Here is a 23,460-nt window from a genome sequence, read left to right on the forward strand (position 1 = left end):
CATTTTTCTTATGTTAATTAATCGCGGATAACGCAACCCTAATCCTCCAATGATAGCATACAAGCTCATTTAGAGATTGGTTTGGTTATTTCACAGCGTCAGCATCCGTCAGGTGGCAGCAGTTTTCCGACGCCGTTATATTTTTTGTGCATGCGTGAAAATCAGAGCTCTGATTGGTCGGATTTAGTGTGGAGAGTGTGTGTATTGCTACGCGCGCGCCATCTAGGACGTACGAACAGAGATAGTGACAGAGATAGCCCTCTTACTGCACTCTGGTCCGCTTGACTATTCTTTCCCAGGGAGTCCGCCGTTGTTGGCGCACGTATATTTCTGACCAGGCTAACGAAAATCGGACAACATCCAAAATGGTAAGTAGAATTTTAGCATGATAATGGATAAATCGAATTCCGCATGAATCGGAGAGTGAAATAACGTGTTTATTTTTTACACCCGAGCGTCGGGGAGTAATGAAAGAAATTAAAAACTCCAGGATTGCTCTGGATTGCGCAACCCTCCGAACGTCATTGCTTGAGAATGAATTACCATTCTCGACAAGGACCTATCCTAATAAGAATTACGCCGAACCCTCTTCCATATTCTTAACGGCTATATGCTTCCAAATTTCGTATGTCGAATCCGAACTGAACGATGCAAATCTGTAGAATATGTCGATCGCATCCCTCACAGACATTGCCCGACAACGTGTCACAAGCCAACATGACGATCCTCTTGCCATGTTCACCAGTTTTCTCGAGTTTACATGCTCTCACAATATTGGCCGAGCCTTGCTTATACGCATTATTAATTATAGCTTTTCCCACGGACTCTCCTACTTTTCGAAATTCTAGGCGATTAATTTACCAATATGGAAGAGAGAGTATCAATATTCCGGAAGAGAAATGAAAGTAGAAGCGAAAAAAGTTTAACTGAAGCTACATATGGGTATATTTGTTTAATGGACGACCAACTACCAAACTTAATCATATCTATTCAGATACTAATCTTAGATTAGGATACCCGTCTCTAAATTAAACAATATGTTTGGAATCTTACTAGGTAATATGTACTATATCTGACAAAAGCATACTAGGGATATCCAAGCTTCTCCAAATATTTGACCAAAGGAGGCAACCGTTGATAATTAACTGTTGTCTGGAAAATATTTTTAATCCTAACAGTTAGGATTGCAGTATGACCTTTAAACCAATTAGTTTTTATTTACTGTGGAAATATCTATTTATCTAATCATGCTTATGAACAGGCTAAGAAAACTCCTTCATTGTCCACTGACTACAGGCTATTTTCAATTTCATAATTTATTTTTTCTACCATAACTTTATGTTGCTATGAGAAACATTTTGTTTTGCAATTACCTGAACAAAGTTGCCAATCATTACTAGCAGAGTTTAAATTAATTGAAAAATAAACTTGGCTTATGTGTATTTAAGAAAATTTATGATTATACTTTAGGTGAACTTCACAGTAGACGAGATCCGTGGGATGATGGACAAAAAGAAAAACATCCGAAACATGTCCGTCATCGCCCACGTCGATCACGGAAAGTCAACATTGACTGACTCCCTTGTTTCTAAGGCCGGTATTATTGCCGGTGCTAAAGCTGGTGAGACCCGATTCACAGACACTCGCAAAGATGAACAGGAACGTTGCATTACCATCAAATCAACGTGAGTATTTAGTTTATTTTTTCAAATATTGCTATTACAGCATTTGATAACAGAAACTGATTTATTTAAGTATTCGGATAGCTCAAATCTGCTACTGATATTACATTCATTTTACAATACTATTCTTTAGTGCCATATCCATGTACTTTGAACTTGACGAGAAGGACTGCGTTTTCATCACGAATCCAGACCAACGTGACAAAGAAGAGAAAGGATTCTTGATTAATTTGATTGACTCTCCTGGGCACGTAGATTTCTCAAGTGAGGTAACGGCTGCTCTGCGTGTTACTGACGGAGCTCTTGTCGTCGTCGATTGTGTTTCTGGTAAGCTGGATTGTATATAATTTTCTGTACACCTTCCAGCACACCAGGGCAACTCTGTAGTGCGCCGAACAATTTTTCTTGAAAAGCTGTTCCGTGCACTTTGACAGTGTTTGCAGTGCATTTATGGAAGAAGATCAAATATGTCACTTTGTTTAAACGCTGTCAGTGGACCTCTATCTTTATGTCCGATACTGGCATGCTACGACCTTGTTCCTACAAAACAAATTAATTCCTTTGAATTGTGTTTGATAAAAATCACAATGACCAAGTTGTGTTGGATTTCAATTGGCTACTTTTCTGCAGGAGTGTGCGTACAGACCGAAACAGTACTTCGTCAAGCTATTGCCGAACGTATCAAGCCTGTATTGTTCATGAACAAAATGGACCGTGCTTTGCTTGAGCTGCAGTTGGAAAGTGAAGATTTGTACCAGACTTTCCAGCGTATTGTTGAAAATGTGAATGTCATCATTGCCACCTACTCAGACGACGATGGTCCCATGGGAGAAGTTCGTGTAAGTTATCCGTGCTGTGTGAATAATACCCTAACAAATTCCACAATTCATCACCGTCAATTAATAATTTGTAGATTGAACCAATTAAAATATTAATTTTTCCTTTCTAAAGGTTGACCCTAGCAAGGGATCTGTGGGCTTCGGGTCTGGACTCCATGGATGGGCATTTACATTGAAACAGTTTTCCGAAATGTATGCTGAGAAATTCAAGATTGATGTTGTGAAACTGATGAATCGACTCTGGGGTGAATCCTTTTTCAACCCAAAGACCAAGAAGTGGAGCAAGCAAAAGGAAGCTGACAACAAGCGGTCCTTCTGCATGTATGTCCTTGATCCCATCTACAAGGTAATTCTAAAACATATTATGTATATTGTGTCTCAAGTTTATTGATTACTGAACGAAAGACAATGCATTGAAACAACAAAGTTTTCACTGTACTATCAATTGATGTTTCTAGAGTATTATGCACATTTAGAATGCATTTTTATTCTTTTGTGTAGTCTAAAGTGACTAACAAACTGCAAGTATAATAGAGTATGTCAGTGTGATTCAGTTCTATGGCTATTTTAGTATTCGTTACACGAAGTACATGTTTACTTATGAAATATGTTTTTTTTTTTCAGGTATTCGACTGCATCATGAACTACAAGAAAGACGAAGCTGAGAGTCTATTGCAAAAGTTGGGCATCACTTTGAAGCCTGAAGACAAGGACAAGGATGGCAAGGCCCTCCTTAAGGTGAGCCTATCAACACTTCATATAGAGTTATATTCAATAGTTTTGTGAAATACCACAAAGAAACGGCAATAATTTGTTGCTTATATGATGAATACTATATTAATTTCTGACACCTCTTCTGAACCGTTGTGAGGTAATCTATAAGCTAAATCTGACATCGCGTGAATAAGCGCATTCAAACGTTGCTCACAAGAAATGTTGTTTTGATTTTCTTCACGAAAAATTATTATTTTCCAGGTCGTTATGAGAACTTGGCTGCCTGCCGGAGAAGCACTGCTTCAGATGATAGCTATCCACTTGCCATCTCCCGTTGTAGCTCAGAAATATCGTATGGAGATGTTGTACGAAGGTCCTCATGATGACGAAGCTGCTCTTGGCATCAAGGTAAAACTCCTCTACCTTCCGTGTAGTCATTATCATTTTCTGTCTCTACGTGATGATTGTTCTTCACAGACCTGTTCTGATATCTAGTGAATGACATTAAGAACGGCCAACTGACTTGTTACATACAAACAGAATCTCGCTCCTTCTATTGTAACAAAATCAGTAATAGAGGTTAATTCGATTTTGCAGAACTGTGACCCTAATGCTCCCCTCATGATGTATGTTTCGAAAATGGTACCAACCTCTGACAAGGGACGTTTCTACGCTTTCGGACGAGTTTTCTCAGGAAAAGTATGCACCGGAATGAAGGCTCGCATCATGGGACCCAACTTCACTCCAGGAAAGAAGGAAGATTTGTACGAAAAGGCCATCCAACGTACTATTTTGATGATGGGACGTTACGTAGAGGCCATTGAAGATGTGCCATCTGGTGAGTGTCCGAAGGCATTCAACTTTCTTCCAGCTTTTGCAGCTGATGTAGTACTTGACTAAAAATAAAATATTCTTCGACGTTGTTCATTGATTGATTTGTAAACGAATGATGATTGTTCTTCACAGACCTGTTCTGATATGAAATGAAAGACAGAAAGAACGGCCAACTGACAGTAACGATGTACAGTTATGATAACGTTTTTTGCTCAATGAATACGTCATTTAATCACCGCTTGTTCAACCATAGGTAACATTTGTGGACTCGTCGGTGTTGATCAATTCTTGGTCAAGACTGGAACCATCACCACCTTCAAAGACGCGCACAACATGAAGGTCATGAAATTCTCAGTATCGCCCGTCGTTCGCGTTGCTGTTGAGCCCAAGAATCCTGCCGATTTGCCCAAACTCGTCGAAGGTCTGTACATACTGATTAATTTGTGATAATAAATTATACCAATTATGATAAATTTACAATTTGTGAGACGGACCGTATTTTCATGCTAGGAAAATTGTCTGCGATCAACAAAGTAAACAAAGAATTGATTCACAGGATTGAAGCGTTTGGCCAAATCCGATCCCATGGTCCAGTGTATTATTGAGGAATCTGGAGAGCATATCATTGCTGGTGCTGGTGAACTCCATCTTGAAATTTGTCTAAAGGATCTTGAAGATGACCATGCTTGCATTCCCATCAAGAAATCCGATCCTGTTGTATCCTACCGTGAAACAGTGTCAGAGGAATCAGACCAGATGTGTCTGTCCAAATCGCCCAACAAACACAATCGTCTTTTCATGAAAGCTCAACCTATGCCAGATGGCCTTGCCGAAGATATTGACAACGTAAGTGATCGTTTGAAATATGTATATAATTTCATTTCAATCGGAAGAATTTGAAATATTTTGCCGTAGGGTTTTTGTTATTGGAATGTAACAATTTTCTCGAATAGTACAGTTCCGATGCAATTTTTTTTGTTTCAATTCTTTGTATCTTTGTAATTGCGTTCAAATTGAGGAGTTTTGTAGCATAGCTTCATTCCATTCCAAATGAAATAATCTTTCGGCTTATCCTTCTTAATTACATCAAATTGGCATGGATTTTCATAGGGAGATGTCAATCCAAGAGACGATTTTAAAGTTCGTGCGCGTTACTTGTGCGACAAGTACGATTATGACATCACCGAGGCAAGAAAAATCTGGTGCTTTGGTCCTGATGGAACTGGACCAAATATTCTACTTGACTGTACAAAGGGAGTACAATATCTTAACGAAATCAAGGATTCCGTAGTCGCTGGTTTCCAGTGGGCCGCCAAAGAGGTAATCAATCGTTCTGTGATTTTTCAATGAAGATATGATTCGATGTGTAAATTTAGATATTCAAATGACTAACTTATTAAATGATGAAAAAACTCGTTTGAGCACTGGGTTATGAGAAACCGTGATTATCATTGACACACTGATCTAATATTTAAAAAATTCATTTTATTTCTAAACAACGTGCATACGAAATAATTTTGGATACTATCCCATCTGTTAACAGGGTGTTCTGTCCGAAGAGAACTTGAGAGGCGTTCGTTTCAACATTTACGACGTCACACTACACGCTGATGCTATTCATAGAGGTGGTGGACAGATCATTCCCACCACGAGACGGTGTCTGTACGCCTGTCTGCTCACCGCTGCCCCACGACTTATGGAGCCCGTATATCTTTGCGAAATCCAGGTGTGTAGCAGTTGTTTTATCCTTTTCGTAATTCACGAAAGAGATGCCTATTTTGATGAATAAGAATTCTCGACCTCGTATATAATCTATTATAGAATCTTGGTGATCGGTCAATTAAGTAAACGTATTTTTAGTTAACGTTTCGACCCGGATATGGGCCCTCCTCAGAAAGATTTATTTATTTAACTGTCAAGAACAACAAAAAATTTTTTTTAAATAATAATACTAGAAGTACAATCAGACATTAAATATTGTAGATGTAATACTCTTAGGGCTATTATATATTATTGGTTAGTAAGAACAATTTGATTAATTGAAAAAAGAATGGCTTAAAGTGTTATTTACCTTTTTTTATAAGTAAGTGGACTAAGATGTAGTCGAATTCACAATTTACAATTAGTGGAGACAATGTTCTTTGAGTGACGGTAGTCAATGTCAATCTTCTAATTATTTTACATGTAGGAGTTAATAGTTGGAAGTCATTAATTAAAAAGATTAAAGAACTATGTTTCTTCACAGTCAGTATGTCATTGTGTTAAAAGGTTTTTAAAGGTCTTTTTAGCAGTAAAATTAATTTGCAAAATGTCCAAGAAGTGGAGGTAGGCTCTTTATGACTATGTTCCACATGTCTAACAAAAATTATTGTTGGTTGAACCGATTGGGTCAACAGGTGAATAACGACTGATGGGAGAAACAAATATGATCCAGAGTGAAGGTGAACCTAATATAAACAATTATACAGAAAAATAAAAAATATTTTGTGAAAAAAATTATGTAGAAAAACTGTGTTATGGGGACAAAAATTTTTTTGTATCTAGTTAAGGTTAAACAATATTTGTTATGTGGGCGGAGATTAGAGGTTTGTAAATATTACTTAAATATTCAACATCTTGTCTAAGATTAACAGAATTGGTGTGACCTACAATGTTGCACATTTCTAGTAATAGTCTTATAATAATTGTGTTTTTCACAAAGGATGTTTGTATTGTCGTAGTTAAAAGCATGTTGTTTATTGATACTATGTTTTGTTAAATAGTTAATAGATGCCTATTTTACATGATGATTGTTCTTCACAGACCTGTTCTGAAATACTATGAGAGACATTTAAGAACGGCCAACTGACGTTTTAAAGTCTGACTACGTACATCTCCATTCGAGTCTTGGCCTAAATTTATACATATCTTTATTTTTAGTGCCCTGAAGTTGCCGTTGGTGGAATTTACGGAGTACTCAATCGTAGACGTGGACACGTTTTCGAAGAATTACAAGTTGCAGGAACACCCATGTTCGTAGTCAAGGCTTACTTACCTGTCAACGAATCGTTCGGGTTCACAGCTGACCTTCGGTCTAACACCGGAGGGCAGGCGTTCCCACAGTGCGTGTTTGATCACTGGCAAATTCTTCCTGGTGACCCGACTGAATCTGGTACTCGCCCATTCCAGGTTGTACAGGTGAGCGTGCTTCAGATTCGTCTTTTAATTTATTATTCTGTTTACGAATAGCTTTTTGGTACTAGATGTCGGGAATGGTTTAAACAATCAGCGTTATTTACCTTTTATATAAAACTCATTCACGATCATAACTAATGGCAATGTTACTCTAAGCATTGACATTTTTAAATTCGTGAGACAGTAACCGTCTTTTAGTTTGGGTTTCCAGTCTCATCTGGTGAACCGGAATAGGAAGTCGAACAAAATATCGATTGAAATTAGTTAATTAATTTTGTGTTGACAGATTAGTGAAAGAGATTATCATCGTCTACTATAAAATAATTCATTTTCAGGATACCCGAAAGAGGAAGGGGTTGAAGGAAGGCCTTCCCGACCTGACTTCGTATCTTGACAAATTGTAACAAGTTCAACGAAGCTTGTGCCGTGTATTTAAATATCTATTTAAATATTGTAATTCAATATGATATCATTTTGGAACCTGCTGCTACTACTCGAATCATAAAATCGGTCCTCTATCAATCTTGTTTTGCGCAAAACTTATCTTACGCATGAGCATAGAGCAACCGCAGGTATATATGGCAAAGGTGATAAAAACAAAATATTATAAAAAGTAATGAGAAAATAAAAACAAAAAATAAAGGGAAAACGGAAGTAAGAATAAAGAAATTGTAATTATGTCGGAAAAAACCATGTTAATATGGAAAATGGACGATTATTTTATACATTTATTTAAAGACATGTACGCCATACCAACTCCCCGTGGTACCTATTACTGAAATGTGTGAAAGCTGTTTTTTTAATAATATATTACCTATGGAACCCTTTGAAATATTAATCGAAGATGGTCTTCGCTGGATACTTTACTTTAATAGCAGTGACAAATCACAGTAAAACCTATTTCGTTCTTTAATTTTTTTCTCGTATAATACCGTTTTAAAGTTTAAACGTATATACATATGTATCAACTGTTCTGTAGATTTTTTACGCAACTCTTTTCTACTCTGATTTAACTTCTTTGTTATTACTCTGTTAAGTTTTCCAGTTGATTCCATTTATTCAATAAAAACGAAAACTTAATGACTGAGAAATGCGTATGCTTGAACAAGATGTATGATACACACACACCCACCTTAAGATTTCCGGTATATTAAAGGATATAAATGAAATATCGAATTGGTCGTATCTTGGCCCCCCTATTATGTATACAATTTCTAATCATTAATTTCCTCTGCAAACTATTAAATAATAGATGACAGCTTGGAAAGTAGACTGCCGGTGGAATTCTCAAAACAATTTTTATTTTGATGTATTTGTTACACAACGATGAGTTTTGTGCGTGTAAGCTGATTAGGTAGGTAACAGGGATGAACGGGCAATTTCGATTAGATAAAATATATATTCGTATTAGTGATACAATAATTTCTTTACAAACTAAACAATTTCTGCCGTAACATATGCATGTCATATTTCAAGTCCACTGGATCATACATAACTCCACATATTTCTGACTCGACCTCGGATCAGTCAATAATATTACTTTTATTTATAATTCTAGTAGTGTCGCAGATTTATGGAACCCCATTAATCGTGAGACCTACGTTGCCTATGTATCATACAAATTTTAAACAATCACATTACGAAAGTTTGTATTAAAATTTTGTAACGAGATTTTAGGTACGTTTGAAATGCAAATAGGCATAGCTTAAACGGTAATACATACCGACAAAGTTTGACGAAGCGGCGGATATTGGGTAAGTCAACAAAGAGCTATTTGCCGTTGTTGGTCGCTTTTTTCAGTCCGTGGGAGGCATTTGATAATAAGTTGTCTAATATGTAGTATATTACAAGATGCCGTCTTTTAAATAAAAATCAAAACGGTTCAGCATATGTTGCTTTTACGTGAATGTTGGGTGTGCCGGTCTAGATAAATAATAATTCCGTACATGAAAAGTACCTATATATATATATATATATATATATGTATACCAAAAAATTATTCATCTTCAGATTGTAGATTGCCTGGTACATAATATAAAATTAATTTACAGAATAATATAATTGTATTCACAGTGACTGTAGCGATCCTGACGACGATTTTTCAGTTCTTGGGACTGCCTTAACATATATTCCAACCAATGACTGCGCTGCGAGCTGAATAATGTCTCGTCGAGAAACTCCGGACAGCGAATGATGCCATTCATTATGAGGTACCTGATAACAAAATGAATTTCTTAAAATTATATTATACACTTTAAAAAAATCTGATTTATATCATTCACTTGGCAAATTACACAATGTGGGAGTGACATTGTTAGATCAATACAGGAATTCTAAAAGTGGAAATTATGTCATACCTGCAAATTATCCGCTATCAAGCTGCCAATGGTAACGGCTAATCCTGAAGATCTGAAAGGGTAATCTGGTGGAGTTGCTTGTTGAGCGGATGCGACAATGTGACTGGGAACTGGTGTCATTTGCGTGAATGTTTGAAGGTTTACATTGTTTTTCAGATCACTCAAAACAATTACGCCCAAGTCGTACCACTGTCCTTGGTTAACTTCTAGTAAAAAGTTCTCGATCGCCACAACAGGTACATCACTTCCAACTGAAGGATTACTGCGTGCAACATTAATCCGCTCCTCAGCACCACGTATCCCGGCAGCAAATCCAACTGGCTGTACTGCGACTTTTGAACAATCTGCTGCTACACCCCTTGAAGAAAATAGTGCAAGTTCACATCTGAGGGATTATTAAACTGAAGAGTAAACTAGAAAACAAAGTGTGTCTACGCATAGTCAATTTCTGAGCTCAGTGGACACTTAAGAATTTACAGATGAAGTGGTTTGTATTTTGATCTTGAAAACTGTACTTACGATACTTTTACTTGGCCAAAAACAGATTCAAAAGCATCTTGGATGGGACCAACTTTAATGTCTTTATCAGAGGCAACTACAACCTCAATTTCATCGTACGGATCTAAAACGTACATTTGAAAAAAAATTTGCACATAAGTTCTCACATGATTAAGTAACATGTCGATCACGGGACATTTACGCTTTTTTTTTGTCAATTAAAATAACATTGGCAGGTAAATTTTTTTGAAATTCCATTTAAAAAAAACCAGATTCACTGTATTTTGAAGATGAATGTCAATGTGATTTGTTCGTTAATTCAAAACTGGGCTAAGCATTGGCAAAAAATAAACTGCAGTATAAACTCAGCGCCAACGTGATGCAATGGGATGTACGTGTATATAGATAGCACAAGTATGTACTTCTGTGCCCTAGCTATATCTAACAGAGGGCAAAAAAACATGGTGTGGAAATTGTTTCTGATCATTTCGGAGTATGAAAATGTAACTGAAAGAATTTACACCAATAGATCGGTATTAGTTTGACATAACAAATGAAAACACTTGTGATACTCGGTTGATAACTACAGTTATCAACAAATTTTTGTCGATAATTTCAAGATTCATCTGTGATTAACTGATGTCAGACCTCTGGTATCTCCTATGCAGATTCGTTGATCATACTAAGAAACTTTAGTGAAAACTGTACAGCGTGTAGCTTGAGTGAAGCTCCAGAGCATTAGTAGCAGACAACTCCAATCTGTAGATTAAAAATTTGGAAAATGTTTACTTACACATAAATTGCTGCATCTGTGGGTCCAGGGTAGTTAGCATGTAGTTAACACTACTTTTAGCTGTCTCAGTGACTTTTTTCACAACTTTACTTGCCGCAACATTTTCTTTTACCCATGAAAATAAGTTGAAATCTTGACTCTGAGTTGCTTGTGGTATTTCGGTGCTTTCATTGGATGGAATAGCTGGTGAAAAACTGGCAGAGTAATAAGTTTCCTGATGAGGTTGCTTCACCGTTATACCAGACTGAGACTGTGGTTGTTTATTAATTGAATCATTGTTCCCACCAGTGCTAGTACCACTTGAATCTGGCATTAGTTTAACAGAGCTTGATACGAAGCTGGGCAAGGCGCTTGGCGGAGAGACATTGGACAGCAAATTTCCAGAAGATGAAGAAAGTCCGAGAGGTGCCAAGAGAGACGCGGAAGACGATATGCTGCTCGAAGAATCTGAAAAACAAGATTTTGGATAATATGTCATTACTCGTTGAATCAATCACAGTAAAGATCCTACAATGGTATAATCAAATAAAAAGTAATGAAGGAAAGATCGAGAGAAGATGAATATATTTACTCATCTATGAATGAGGTCTCTGCATACTCGGGTAAAAAAAATTTCATGTTAGTGTGAGCTGGCACAAGTCTGAAATTTGTGGGTAGCTGTACAGGCTGTATGCATCTTTGACAGGCGCGAGAAAGGAGATGAACGAATACTTATATCAAAGGTGGGCAGGTACTAACCAGTTTTGGCAGTTTCTCCGGATATCGACATTTCGTCGGTCTTTTTTTCGACAAATTCGAAGGTAGATTCCCCGTTTGACTCCTCCGCCATCGTTGGTCAACGTCAATTTTTAAGCAACTAGAATTTATCACAATGTTTTTTTGCCTTTACTTGTTCTAATTGCTCAACTTATTATTTACGACACGATACGTGTGTAGACTGCGTATCTATGCATGGGTACGATGGATACATAAACATGCATGGACGTGTGTACGACACATTAAACAAGATGACGGAATTTTGAGGTAACCGATAAGCGCCACATGACGTCCACGATTCCCGTCGTCACGCATTGCCTCACATTATCATCTTTGGCCTCTTGGTACTACATTTTCTATGCGTAGATCGGACATCAGCGTGACCAATGAGGACACACCTTTGAACAGAAAAGAAAAATTCATTGGAGGCGATGAAGTAGCCAGATAACACAGGTCTGCAAAAAGATAGTTTATTTCAGCTGTATGTGATGTTTTTGGTAAATGTTATGTTTTCGAGTGTGCTAAATCCAAAAGTTACTTCCATTCCACTCCATCTTTGCAAAATACAACGTATTAGCATACAAAAGCATACAAGAATAATGAAAAAACCACCATTTCATTTCAATGCACCTGAACAATACTTCTTTTAAATGTACTTAACATTCCGTGTTCATTCTTTTTCCTTATGAAACCCTTTCTTCTTCTTTTTGATAGTTCTCTGAACAGGTTTCCGCTTTTCATTTTCTTTGTTCCTGTTTATATTTATTCTTTAGTCTCTAGATTTCGTGTTAAACGAGAGTTTCAGTCTAATTGAAATTGCAAAGACGACTTTAAGAAAAAACCGGACGTGATGGATTTTTTTGAGTGTTTTTTCCGGTTTCAGAGCGTAAAAATCTATAAGAAATGGTGTAATAATGCCTGCGCAATTTTTTGCTTGCAGACCTGTGTAATCGTGGTTGGTCCTTTTAGCAAATAGCAATGACATGCATGGATGGCTTGTAATTAGTTGTGGAATCGTGATTTATATCTTCGTTTAATATCTTCGCTTAAATTTTCACTTTTAGCTACGTTATGGATAACTTGATCGACTACATTTGATATTCGGTCGGTTCCTCGTACCGAAGGCTGTTTTCATACACATCCTTCATAGGATATTTCACACACATGGACGTAAGAAATCTTATTTTCACGAAAGAATAGAACCTCCGAAGTATGAGTCTCACAAAACGAGACATTATCAAATGGTCTGCCTTCGCAGCTGACTAGTTAGACACGACGATATACAAGTTACTTTCTTGACTGCGCATGCGCCAGTCTACGGATAAAGGCAGGTTTCAAGACATCTCTTTCTGTAAGGGCGGGTACGTTCAGAGCCGCCTGTCACACTCTATCCTCATGCTTCTATGGTTGTAACCGATCGTCGCGTTGACCCGCGTATTCCAGATGTTAAATCAACAAATTGCGGAACTATGTTGATAATTTGATGTGTCTTCTAGTCATGATTGAACCTTGACTGTCACAGTTAGGATGTCAGGATTTGCTTTCTTTCCATAGAAATGCCACATATGTTACATTACCAAGTTAACGTCATTCAAACAGTAGCTGGACCTATTTTACGGTACATTTCCGAGTAAATAAATGGAAAACTCGACGACAGAGATGCCGGGTCAACCGTTCAGCGACGAAATTGATACCACAGAAACCTCGAGCTCCTGTACCCTCGAAGAATCGGTGATACGGCCTGGAGAGCTCACGCCGCAGTCAGATGTCAAGCAAATAGATAATTCAATCTTCAATACTATCGGAAAAATAGTCAATTGCACAGCCAAGGTGAAATTCATAAGAATGTATCAAACCTCATACGGTCTAGTTAAATAAGTATCCATATAAAAATAGTTACTAAATTAATGTTAAGGGATTATTGGAACTAAAGTTTGTTGAAAACAATTTGTTATAGTTTATAGCTTCGAGTTTATTCATCCTCTTCACTGTTAAATTATATTATTGTCTAGTTATCTTCAATTTGCATATCTTGTAGTAAATATGTTAAGTATAAGGTGTCAATACTTTATCACACATCAAATATTCATTTTTTTATGCCAGTTTTCCAAGACTGAATGCTGCTATCTCTTAAATTTATTGGGATCTTATTATAAATTAGTTTTGCTATATAATCTGCTTGTTGCTGTCCTTTTGCTGATTTTCGTTTGACTCTATTTATTTTCCTACTGTCCACTGCTCTAGACTTGGGATAATGATTTATTGGACTGCTTCTGCGATTACCCACATCCTTATGTACATCCTGTAGTCCAGTTAATATTCAATGCATTTCCATTCGACGCAATGAAAAATATTAATTACAGACCACTAACTACTATGAAAAATATTTCATTTCAGGTGCCGGAAATACAGGATTTTAAAATTGTCAAGCCAATCAGTAGAGGTGCATTTGGAAAAGTCTTTTTAGGCTACAAAAAGACAAATCCAGAGCAAATGTATGCCATAAAAGTAATGAAGAAAAATGAAATGATAAATAAGAACATGGCATCACAGGTAGTTATTGAGAGAAACGCTTTGGCTTTGACACGCAGCCCATACTGCGTTCAGCTGTTTTATTCCCTGCAATCGATCAGCAGTGTTTATTTGGTGATGGAGTACATGGTGGGTGGAGACCTCAAGAGTTTATTGGGGAATTGCGGTTACATGGAAGAATCCATGGCAGCATTTTACACGGCAGAAGTCTGTCTTGCTCTGGAGTACCTTCACTCCCATGGTATCGTGCACAGAGATCTGAAGCCGGACAATATGCTGCTGTCCCGTGAGGGTCATGTAAAACTAACGGACTTTGGACTTAGTCGAATACCTGCAATGCAGAGGGACCTCGAGATATCTGATCTTGTCAATTGCACACCTAGTCTCCTTACCAGAACTCCTGGCCAGCTACTGTCGCTTACCTCTCACTTGTCGTTTGGATCAGGCCAGAAGTCGAGCCTTGAGGCAAATATTTCGGATTCGAGTCAGAGGAGTAATCCAGCCACCAACCTTATCCAAATTCTTCGTAATAACAGTTCAAAAACTAGTGGACGATGTTGCGGTTCATTCACATCTTCGATTGGGGCATCGGGTGACTACTGCCAAGTTTCTGGAATCACACTATTTCAATCTGCAGAAGATGTTCGGTTAGCCAACGGTAATAATACGGACAGCAGTACAAGCTCCAAGGGGCTAGGCGAGAGCGATGATAACAGCACTGGTAGCAGTTTTCACACCTGTGAAGCTTCAAGTTCGGTTGTTAAAGTGAATAGCAGCAAGGGAGAGACTGAAGACGATGATTCAACGCTGGAGGCTGATTGGCCTAATAAGCAACTCAGTCACACAAGTCCTTTGAGCAGTAGCCAGATCTCGTTTACCCGAGGAACAAAGCGAAAGAGGAACACTGCTACTGCAGCAACAGGATTGACCAAGGAAATTCATCTTCTTGGTCTAGAGGTCAACTCGACACCCAAAAGGAAGAATCGAGGGACGTCATTTTCCCGTGCCGTCTCCCCACATCCAGCAATTACTACTGCTAAGGTAACGAATGGCGAAGGGACGGGCAGCAGCGGAGGAGGCGTCGCATTCAGTACTCCAGTCTCCTCCATAAAGCAGAGACGAACTCAAGATGACGAATCCAACGACAATGGCAATGGCAGGGATCACCTCCAGAACCACAATCATAATCATACTCATCGGCACCCTAAATTGGAAGAACATCGGCAGGCAAGCGAGAGCGATAAACCAATTTTAATCAAGACAACCAGGTTTGAGTTGCCACAATCAACGTCTCGGTCTGCACCTGACATACAGCTTGGTACAGATGACGACCATCCAGGTATCTCACCTATTAAAACCCCAGGGACATCTGCCGGTAGTCATACGCCATACAGAACTCCAAAGTCGGTAAGGAGAGGTGGAAAGTTGTCGTCGCGGTCAGACGACCGTATTCTTGGCACACCAGATTACTTGGCACCTGAATTACTTCTAAGGCAGGGTCACAGCTCAGCTGTCGATTGGTGGGCACTTGGGGTTTGCCTATACGAATTCTGCACTGGAATTCCACCCTTCAACGACGAGACACCGCAGGCGGTGTTTACCAATATTTTGGCTCGGGACGTTCCATGGCCAACAGAGGATGAGGCCTTATCAGCTTCCGCAATGGAGGCCATCGATGCTCTGCTAACTCTCGATCCATTAACCAGACCTTCAGCAGTCGAGGTTCGTTCTATGACTCTATTCAGTGATTTTCCATGGGATAAACCACATAGTGCGACGCCACCGTTTATACCACAGCCAGATGATAATTATGATACCTGTTATTTTCAAGGTATGTCCTTTATTTCATATTATTGGTTTTTTTTTTTTCAATCCAACTATTTGTCAACAGAAAGTTTTTCAGGACTGATAATAAGTTAGTCTTTGTTAGTTATTTTACTTCAGTCACGCGGTGTGCTCTAAAACGTCATTCGAGTTATGTACTGTGCAATATGCATTTCGATTCTTTATTGAGAATGATCAACTGCAGAATAATATCTGATTGGAACAACTCTTTAGTTAATATTGAAAGTGACTGTTTAGTTATGTCTTGAAATGAAAACATAACTCTTTTTAATTTTATTCTTTGAAGTTTTGCTTCAGTAACATGTATTCTGATGTCTTTTAACTTACAGCTCGAAATATACTGCAGCACCTTACTGTTAGCAGTTGTGATGTGTAGCCAAGAATATTTGGAATGGCAACTGAGTTGCTGCGGCTCATGCACTGCAGAAGAAGAACAAAGGGTTGAACGATAGTCAACCAACAGTCGGGATGTACAATTTTATTTTATTTCCTTTATGTACGTAGATATGCATAATGATATAAAAGTATTTTATTACGACTTACAAAATTAGCCTTTTTTCACGACTGTTATGCCTTGGCGATGAAATTGAGCTGTATACCTATTACGTATATACACGCTTACGAAGCACGGAATTGTCATTGAAAAGAAAAATTATATTCGCTTCCATATTTCGCTACGAGATATACCGTGTGTGTATTTAGTTTTGATAAAGCTCCCACCCCACCGTCAATCCAGGGAATAAATTTTTTATACGCTGCTGGCTTACTTAAGATTCTTCTGAATCCAGGGTAGGAAGTGAGTTACTCTAGTATAAACTCCTGGGTATTGACCCTTGCCGCACCCGATTCCCCAGCTAACTATACCAACTTGGGTCCATCTGCCATCGTTAATCATGAGAGGACCGCCACTGTCACCCTGTGCAAGTGAGAATCGAACAATTATCATATTTTCGCACAAATGAAGCAGCACAAAAAGTAACAAAGATTTTGTATCTGTGATAATATACTCACGGAGCATGAATCCATTGCAGCTTTTCCTGCGCACAGGAAACTTTCGATAATACCGCCCGGTGCTGCTGCCCCATACTTCGATCTGCACTCTGAGTTAGTCCATACAGGGATAGCAACTTCCTGAAGAACAGCTGGCTGAGGACCACCTGTTTGCATTGTTAAGAAATTATGTAAAGAGTGGGGAATATTTGTCGATTAGTGACGCTCACGGAAATGCTAAGAAAGGCGGACTCCGGCACAACCCGATCATTCGTCAAAGAGATTCATACACAACTTTTACATGCTTTATGAATACCTACATGAAGATGAGCAATGAGGTGTTAAGAAATTGCTATCCAACTCACTTTCTCGCAACGAGCCCCAGCCAATTACGGTGGCAGTTTTTCCAGAGTACAACTGTGACCCAGAGGGTAAACAGACGGGTCGTATTTGCTCGGTGAAAGCTACGGGTTTATCGAGGGTGAGAATTGCGACGTCGTTATAAAGGGTTCGCGAGTCGAATCCTCGATGCCGAACGATGCGACGTACCCGTCTCTCGACGTGGCGCACCTCGTTGTTCGTTTTTATATTGTGATCACCAAGCCGAACCGTCAATCCAGCAACGTCCCATGAGCTCATTCTGAAAATGATCATCGGATCATCCGTATGAAGGTTGCTGTCACGTAACGAGTTACCGTTTCGGGATTACACTCTGATCAAGAAGTGAATTACTTACTGTGCGACGCAGTGGGCGGCGGACAGAATGTGCGACTCGTCGATCAGGGATCCACCGCAGAACTGTCTGTTCATGTTGAAAAGAGCAGCTATCCACGGCCATTCGCCGACGTCCGCGCTGTGCCCTCCAACTATTCGTTCCTGGTCCTGATTTCCATTCTTGGATCCGCAATACGCTTGAACTCCGCCGCCTCCTGGAGTTGGAGCAACTGTGGCCGGTGACGAGGGTGGTTTAACGGGTGCGACTGGTGTGGTGGGCCACCAGGATGGTCTCTTGGTTGGCCACGTTGTGGCGCCGGGTCTTTTGGTCGTCGTGATTGGCGGCCTTGGAGTAGTGACTGCAGGGAATCCTGGCGATGGCGGATGAGTCGGAAGAGGTGGAATCGTGTGATCTGGTGGATGGGTTGGAATCGGTGGTGGCCACGAGGCTATGGGGGGACGTGGTTTCTCCTTTTCCGAATCTGCAGAACCAACCTGGAATTGAAAAGCGAGTGTAATAGTATTCCGACTGCATTATGACATCCTGAGACACGATTTGCAAACTGCGCACAATACCATAAACGGTACCTTATGATCCGTACCGCATGGCCTGTTAATCAAGTGAAACACGAAACACTCTCTCTTAATGTTTAACAATACGGACACGGTGTTCGTGTACGGACTCCATCCGGGTGCACCGTCGCAAAAACGAACGTGTCGGAATGCTCTGTGCCCGTGACCTAGAGGCGAACGTGTGATGATCGTACGTTGTAACCTACCTGTGTCTCTTCAACGACAGGGACATTTCCGGCGTCGGGTGGAATGATGGGTATGACTGGTGGATTCGAGCAGCAAACACCGAACGCCATGCGGCCATCGGGATCCACGTAGTTACATGTCTCGTAAACGCCAAGGATCCAACCGTCGAATGCAGTTAGGTCGGGGACCTTGAAGTACGGATAACACTCTCTAAACGTCGTACACCGACCAACTTCACCCTTCGAAGTTAGGCAAGGGGCTCCGCTGTAGAAACCGGGTCCAGCATCGCGCTCCCAGGGTAGCGCACGGCTCATTCGAGTGTGCAAGTCTCCGTCTTGAGCAGCTGGTCAGGAACGGAAATAAAAACGACTTGGTTGATAGTGGGCAGGGTCGAGAACCTCAAAGTGATCTCACAATCACTCCTACGATGTTCGGAAGGATAAATAACTGCGCAGCACCTTCTTTGCGGTTTGTGCCGAGTGACTTAACGCTGAATCGACGGAAATAAACATCTCCGCACGTGGTTGTTCAAACCACTAGATACCAGATTGACTCTCGTATACGAATGTTTGTGGCATTCGGCGTTGTAACCGTCGAACATTCGATCGATGATGTACTCATGGTGTTATTTTTGCCTCCGAGTACACGGACAAGGAATAACAATCAATCAAAACAGCGAAAGATCTTCGAAGATAGTCTTTGTTAATCGTCGATCGTGGCTCGACGCCGTATAAAGTCGTTAACAGCAAATTCCGCGAGCTGTTTGTACGCACGTTGCATAGATAAATAGGAATGGCGGCGTTCAGCGAACTTTGCCATGAGCAAGTAAATCGCACTTACCTTCAACGACGACGGAGTCATCCTCGAGATAATCGGTATCTGCGCGACAAAGGAGTGCGAAAAAAAGACACCCCGCAGTGGCCAGTGAGAATTTCAGTCTACGCTTGCGCATGTTTGCGGTATCAGATCTCCTAGACGTCGGCTGATATGCGGTGTTCCTGACACTGATACGGAACCGGGAGGCGTGATTTCTCACGTACGAATTCTTTGGTAGCACAGTAACAACAGAGGAGCACGATACGAATTAGGGTCCGGGTGCCGCACGGATCGTCACTAAGCTGAGGAACCACCCGTGTCTCGAGCTTATAACGGGCGCGCCCTCCTCTTGGTCCCGAGAGGACGGGGCCCCCGGGCCGCAACTGGCTCCCCGACCCACGTAGAGTTCACTCCCATAATATCTTTGCCGTGTCGCGATTCTTTATCCCAGCGATCGATCTTTGGGGATTAGACAGAGATTCGTCAGCTAAGTGCATGATATGCAAATCGGATGGCGCCGAAGAATTATTGTGTCAATTTAACTTTTGGCATCCGGCCACCAGTGACGCCGTAACGGAATGCATTTTGTCTTTAGCATAAAGGAGAAGAGTGATCGGTTGTCCTTGAAGCGGCCATGAACTTGTACGCCGGCATTGCTAGGCGGGTCTCAACCCGGTGGATGGTGCAACCAATTAGCCTTTGTAGCTGCGAACTGGATCGCATGTAGGGTGCAGGCACGGTAATAGCCTGCAGGTTCGTCTAGCCAGTCGATGGCGTTCACCTCGAGTCCGAGACTCCCTATACCCTGTGTACAGTCCTTACAGAAACCTGAACTTGACCCTGTCAACTGTTATTATAAAATCTTGCCCGCGAGGGCTTTTTCGAAGGTCTCACTGCAACTGGTCGCCATGCAAAGGTCAAACGTGCGAGGGTTATTCGCCTTTAGGTGCACAGGTGTTGCGAACCTTGCGAACGTCTTGGAAGGGATTGGGAAACAAGACTACGGTGCAACTCGTCAAACCGGACTTGAGGGCGCCGAAAATTATTCGGTGAAAGCGAGTAGGTCCGAAATTGAATTCCGCGGTCTCGGCCGAAGGAAGTCGCTTGCCCTTACTGCATCCACTTGGGATTTGATTTGGTTCGTTGACCCCTTGGGCACCGGTCTGAAGATCGGCCGATGTTTTTCTTTCATTATTTACAAGTTATGTGCTTGGGAAAAGAAGTATCCGAGTGCTCTGGAATACTTTACGACAAGCTTGCACGATCGGCGAGTTATAGTCGTAATCTCCAGCGGATCGATCTTCGGATCGTTCAGCGTCGAAAATAACAAAGAGGTATACACAAGGTTCACTCGGCTTTCAGAGTACCGTTCGAACCGGAGTTAATCCGATAACTCGAGCAGACGCGAGTGACACTATAACTGGGCGAAATTGCGAATCCATTAAAACTTCGCATCCCACGCCATGGCCCGAGGTTGAGATATGACGAACAATGTCGATCTCCGTTATGCTCTTAGAGCCTTTCATATATTATCTTTACCTGTTACGGTGTAATCTTATGTGAACCAATATCATTATTGAACCTATCAGTATGTCCTACAGTTACAAAGCAAAGCATTCCCGTGAGTGAAAAGAATCCGTTAGCACTATGCCGTGACCATCATCATACCCAATGTAGCTGACACGCTACATTCATTACGACGCAAATGCAAATCGGAGCAAGGTGACGTTGACCCGGGACGCAATGTATTTTGAATAAGCTTACGAAATCTCTGGTATTTCAAGTCTGGAAAATGAACGAGTAACGTGACGGGAAAAAAGTGTTATCTATCTATTATTTTTGGCTCTTGATTATACTGGTAAATATGAAAGATAAATTTACGGATTTGCAAATTCCACAGCGTCTAAGATATCGTACATGACCAACTTGCTTCACAAACTTCTAACCGATCAGGCAACGCTTTAGCGATGCTCGTACATTTGAGATCTAATGGTCAAGCCACTTCGGCAACACGACCCTCACGTTTTCAGAAGATCCCGGCTCTATAAAAAACCATAGTTCGATTAATTTGATTACCTCTTGGGGAAGGTTGTCTCATACTTATTAGGTTTAAACTTCATTCTTCATTAAAATATTTCATTCGCTACTCTAAACTAACGGCTGACGTCAAGCAATTTAACGGTAAGATAAAACTTGCCCGGAGAACGAAACAACCACGGCCCTTAATCTTGCTCAAAGCGCCATAAAATGTCAGCAGAGAATGTAAAAGCTGCGGGCTTGGCATCAAACATTCTATTCAGAAATTGCAATCTTCTTTATTATATATCTAGTCCCATGGGGTCACCCGCACGTAAATCAAACGTAGCCGATGACAAACTGCAAGGGAGATCAGGATTGCCTGTAATTTAATCGTTTGTAGCGTGTCAAAGTTGCGTGAAAAATAGACGATCTTATCCTGATATTCTCACAATACTCGATCAACGGACTGAAGAACCCAATTTCATTGCAATTTGCAGAACCCCTCCACAATGGCGGGCGTGTCCATCCTCGAAGTGTCACGAGCCTCTGAAACGTGGACGACATTAAAGTACAAAACTAGAAATTACGATCGGGCCATCGGCCCCCTCAAGGTCGTAACACCCACTGGGTACGTGAGCCCGCCATTTGACCAACCACACACGCCCGTCTTCGTACGTGTTTTCGTCTTTGAACGCGCCATGAACCCACACGTCCGCTTGGGCTGTTCACTATGCACCTCAGGGTACGCAAGCAGCTCCGGATTACTCACTCTGATCGAAGAATCGTGGTTCCCAAGTTCTACGCCGACTGCATTCGATATTACGACTAGCAGATAGAAATCGACTGCGAAGTGGAAGGCGCACGACGGCGATCGTGCAGTTTTCTTGGAGAGCTGCCCATTCTCGATTATACTTCTGGGAATCGCTAAGCTCGCGATATTTGCTATTCTAGTTTTATGGTACGTACGATCGCGGTGAAAGGATATTCGCCAAATTGATAATTTGTGTCAAGTAGGGATAAGCATAATTTTCTTTGCGGTCAACCGCTGCGTCATTCGCCAACCGGTAATAATCGATTCCTCCAGCCAGATCAAAGAGACCAAGGAAGTTTCCTCCCGTAAATCGGGACTTCCCGTTCTGCTATACATATAACAGACTGCCGATCTGTTAATGATTTGAAAGAAGTTATACGGCGGTACTTTTGAGCCCTAGTCGGGTGACGGCAACGTTAATGCCTTTTTAAAGTTCCGTTCGGTAGTTGTGTTTGATTAACGTTCCGGAGATAATTGATGTCCATTATATAAGGTACGTGAAAGAAATAAATATTCGTTATTATTACAGTGACGCGTACAAGTGGATATACACGTATACTGTTAGAGCTTCAAGTTGCGTTGTCTAAAACATTCATAAACAAATAAAACTGATAATTTCTGGACTCGCAACCCGTTTTATATTGCGTTCGTTTATTTACTACGAATAAGATCCTTTCGTTCGTATGAATGATCCCTTTATTCAAATCAGAGGATACGGTGTGAGCGCTCCTTAAGATTGCGTGCTATAGTAAGTAGCACTTTGAATATATATTCATAAGGCTATTCTCAAACTCCACGGAATCGGATGCCCACAAAGATACGCTCAGGTCTGATTTGACCGGATCGTGTTTTGCTATTCCTATTTCGATTCCCGGTACCCATGATCCGCTTATTGTAGATGTTTGCTCATAAGTCAAATCTTGTACCGCCAAGCCAATTAGTTTTCACATCCTTCTCATACCTCTACACCAAGAAACTGAACTCTGCTTTCATATTCGCATATATTAATGGTCCCCAGATACCGTATCGGTTTTTCACCTCTCGTAGTTTCTGTCCATATCTTTTTTTCTTTTTTTTCTTTTCACAAACAGAATATAGCCTGCAAAGACTGGCTGAATTACTCATATTCGCACCGCATATCGAAACGTCTCGCTGGTATTTCCGCTGCAAAATTTTTATTATCTTAGTACAAATAGTTGCTATTCGTATTAGACGTTATATGTGCGGTGTCTTTCTAGTCTCGAGGGCTAATATGACTAACTGTGACTCGTTTAATCAACACGGGCTAAAACCGATCCCAATTATCGTGAAGATTGGCAAATTTGGT

The 23,460-nt window shown here is 40.5% G+C and overlaps 4 protein-coding genes, 1 long non-coding RNA gene and 1 other non-coding gene across 6 annotated transcripts; 3 read left to right on the forward strand and 3 right to left on the reverse strand.

Moving 5' to 3' along the window:
• The first annotated feature begins 233 nt into the window (after positions 1-233).
• eEF2 (eukaryotic translation elongation factor 2) lies at positions 234-8,081 on the forward strand. The gene is made up of 14 exons (XM_046619865.2): positions 234-368; positions 1,471-1,685; positions 1,816-2,009; positions 2,313-2,521; positions 2,634-2,867; positions 3,146-3,259; positions 3,497-3,643; positions 3,833-4,073; positions 4,323-4,490; positions 4,626-4,915; positions 5,180-5,389; positions 5,613-5,795; positions 6,989-7,246; positions 7,579-8,081. The coding sequence occupies exons 1-14, from the start codon at positions 366-368 to the stop codon at positions 7,645-7,647; spliced, it is 2,535 nt and encodes an 844-aa protein (XP_046475821.1). The 5' UTR covers positions 234-365; the 3' UTR covers positions 7,648-8,081.
• Positions 3,338-3,418, forward strand: LOC124210870 (small nucleolar RNA Me28S-Gm3255). The gene has a single exon (XR_006881327.1). It is a non-coding gene; the product is annotated as a small nucleolar RNA Me28S-Gm3255 (small nucleolar RNA).
• Positions 5,217-6,695, reverse strand: LOC138190562 (uncharacterized). Its single transcript, XR_011176610.1, has 2 exons — positions 6,141-6,695; positions 5,217-5,981 (listed from the first exon to the last, which is right to left on the reverse strand). It is a non-coding gene; the product is annotated as an uncharacterized lncRNA (long non-coding RNA).
• LOC124215945 (protein PRRC1) lies at positions 7,729-11,930 on the reverse strand. Its single transcript, XM_046619908.2, has 6 exons — positions 11,630-11,930; positions 10,892-11,338; positions 10,120-10,222; positions 9,601-9,958; positions 9,315-9,457; positions 7,729-9,166 (listed from the first exon to the last, which is right to left on the reverse strand). The coding sequence occupies exons 1-6, from the start codon at positions 11,718-11,720 to the stop codon at positions 9,142-9,144; spliced, it is 1,167 nt and encodes a 388-aa protein (XP_046475864.1). The 5' UTR covers positions 11,721-11,930; the 3' UTR covers positions 7,729-9,141.
• A 1,117-nt stretch (positions 11,931-13,047) lies between these two features.
• gwl (serine/threonine-protein kinase greatwall) lies at positions 13,048-16,706 on the forward strand. The gene is made up of 3 exons (XM_046623836.2): positions 13,048-13,477; positions 14,045-16,010; positions 16,354-16,706. Exons 1-3 carry the CDS (start codon positions 13,286-13,288, stop codon positions 16,398-16,400), a joined length of 2,205 nt encoding a protein of 734 aa, XP_046479792.1. The 5' UTR covers positions 13,048-13,285; the 3' UTR covers positions 16,401-16,706.
• Positions 16,488-19,619, reverse strand: LOC124217784 (proclotting enzyme). The gene is made up of 6 exons (XM_046623847.2): positions 19,328-19,619; positions 18,508-18,830; positions 17,751-18,223; positions 17,380-17,654; positions 17,036-17,181; positions 16,488-16,940 (listed from the first exon to the last, which is right to left on the reverse strand). Exons 1-6 carry the CDS (start codon positions 19,437-19,439, stop codon positions 16,788-16,790), a joined length of 1,482 nt encoding a protein of 493 aa, XP_046479803.1. The 5' UTR covers positions 19,440-19,619; the 3' UTR covers positions 16,488-16,787.
• Positions 19,620-23,460: the final 3,841 nt, after the last annotated feature.

This window comes from Neodiprion pinetum, chromosome 1 (genome assembly GCF_021155775.2).
Source record: "Neodiprion pinetum isolate iyNeoPine1 chromosome 1, iyNeoPine1.2, whole genome shotgun sequence".
In the NCBI taxonomy this organism is placed as follows: Eukaryota; Metazoa; Arthropoda; class Insecta; order Hymenoptera; family Diprionidae; genus Neodiprion; species Neodiprion pinetum.

Excerpts from the sequence above, each read along its gene's own strand:
- LOC124215945 (XM_046619908.2), bottom strand. The coding sequence starts at position 11,720 with ATGGCGGAGGAGTCAAACGGGGAATCTACCTTCGAATTTGTCGAAAAA. Across the intron at positions 11,339-11,629 it reads CGGAGAAACTGCCAAAACTG|ATTCTTCGAGCAGCATATCG; the intron begins GTTAGTACCTGC and ends CTTGTTTTTCAG. Across the intron at positions 10,223-10,891 it reads ACAGATGCAGCAATTTATGT|ATCCGTACGATGAAATTGAG; the intron begins GTAAGTAAACAT and ends TGTACGTTTTAG.
- eEF2 (XM_046619865.2), top strand. Across the intron at positions 3,644-3,832 it reads AAGCTGCTCTTGGCATCAAG|AACTGTGACCCTAATGCTCC; the intron begins GTAAAACTCCTC and ends TCGATTTTGCAG. Across the intron at positions 7,247-7,578 it reads GCCCATTCCAGGTTGTACAG|GATACCCGAAAGAGGAAGGG; the intron begins GTGAGCGTGCTT and ends ATTCATTTTCAG.
- gwl (XM_046623836.2), top strand. The coding sequence starts at position 13,286 with ATGGAAAACTCGACGACAGAGATGCCGGGTCAACCGTTCAGCGACGAA. Across the intron at positions 13,478-14,044 it reads TAGTCAATTGCACAGCCAAG|GTGCCGGAAATACAGGATTT; the intron begins GTGAAATTCATA and ends ATTTCATTTCAG. Across the intron at positions 16,011-16,353 it reads TGATACCTGTTATTTTCAAG|CTCGAAATATACTGCAGCAC; the intron begins GTATGTCCTTTA and ends TTTAACTTACAG.
- LOC124217784 (XM_046623847.2), bottom strand. The coding sequence starts at position 19,439 with ATGCGCAAGCGTAGACTGAAATTCTCACTGGCCACTGCGGGGTGTCTT. Across the intron at positions 18,831-19,327 it reads TGACTCCGTCGTCGTTGAAG|CTGCTCAAGACGGAGACTTG; the intron begins GTAAGTGCGATT and ends GTTCCTGACCAG. Across the intron at positions 16,941-17,035 it reads CTGCAATGGATTCATGCTCC|GGTGACAGTGGCGGTCCTCT; the intron begins GTGAGTATATTA and ends TCACTTGCACAG.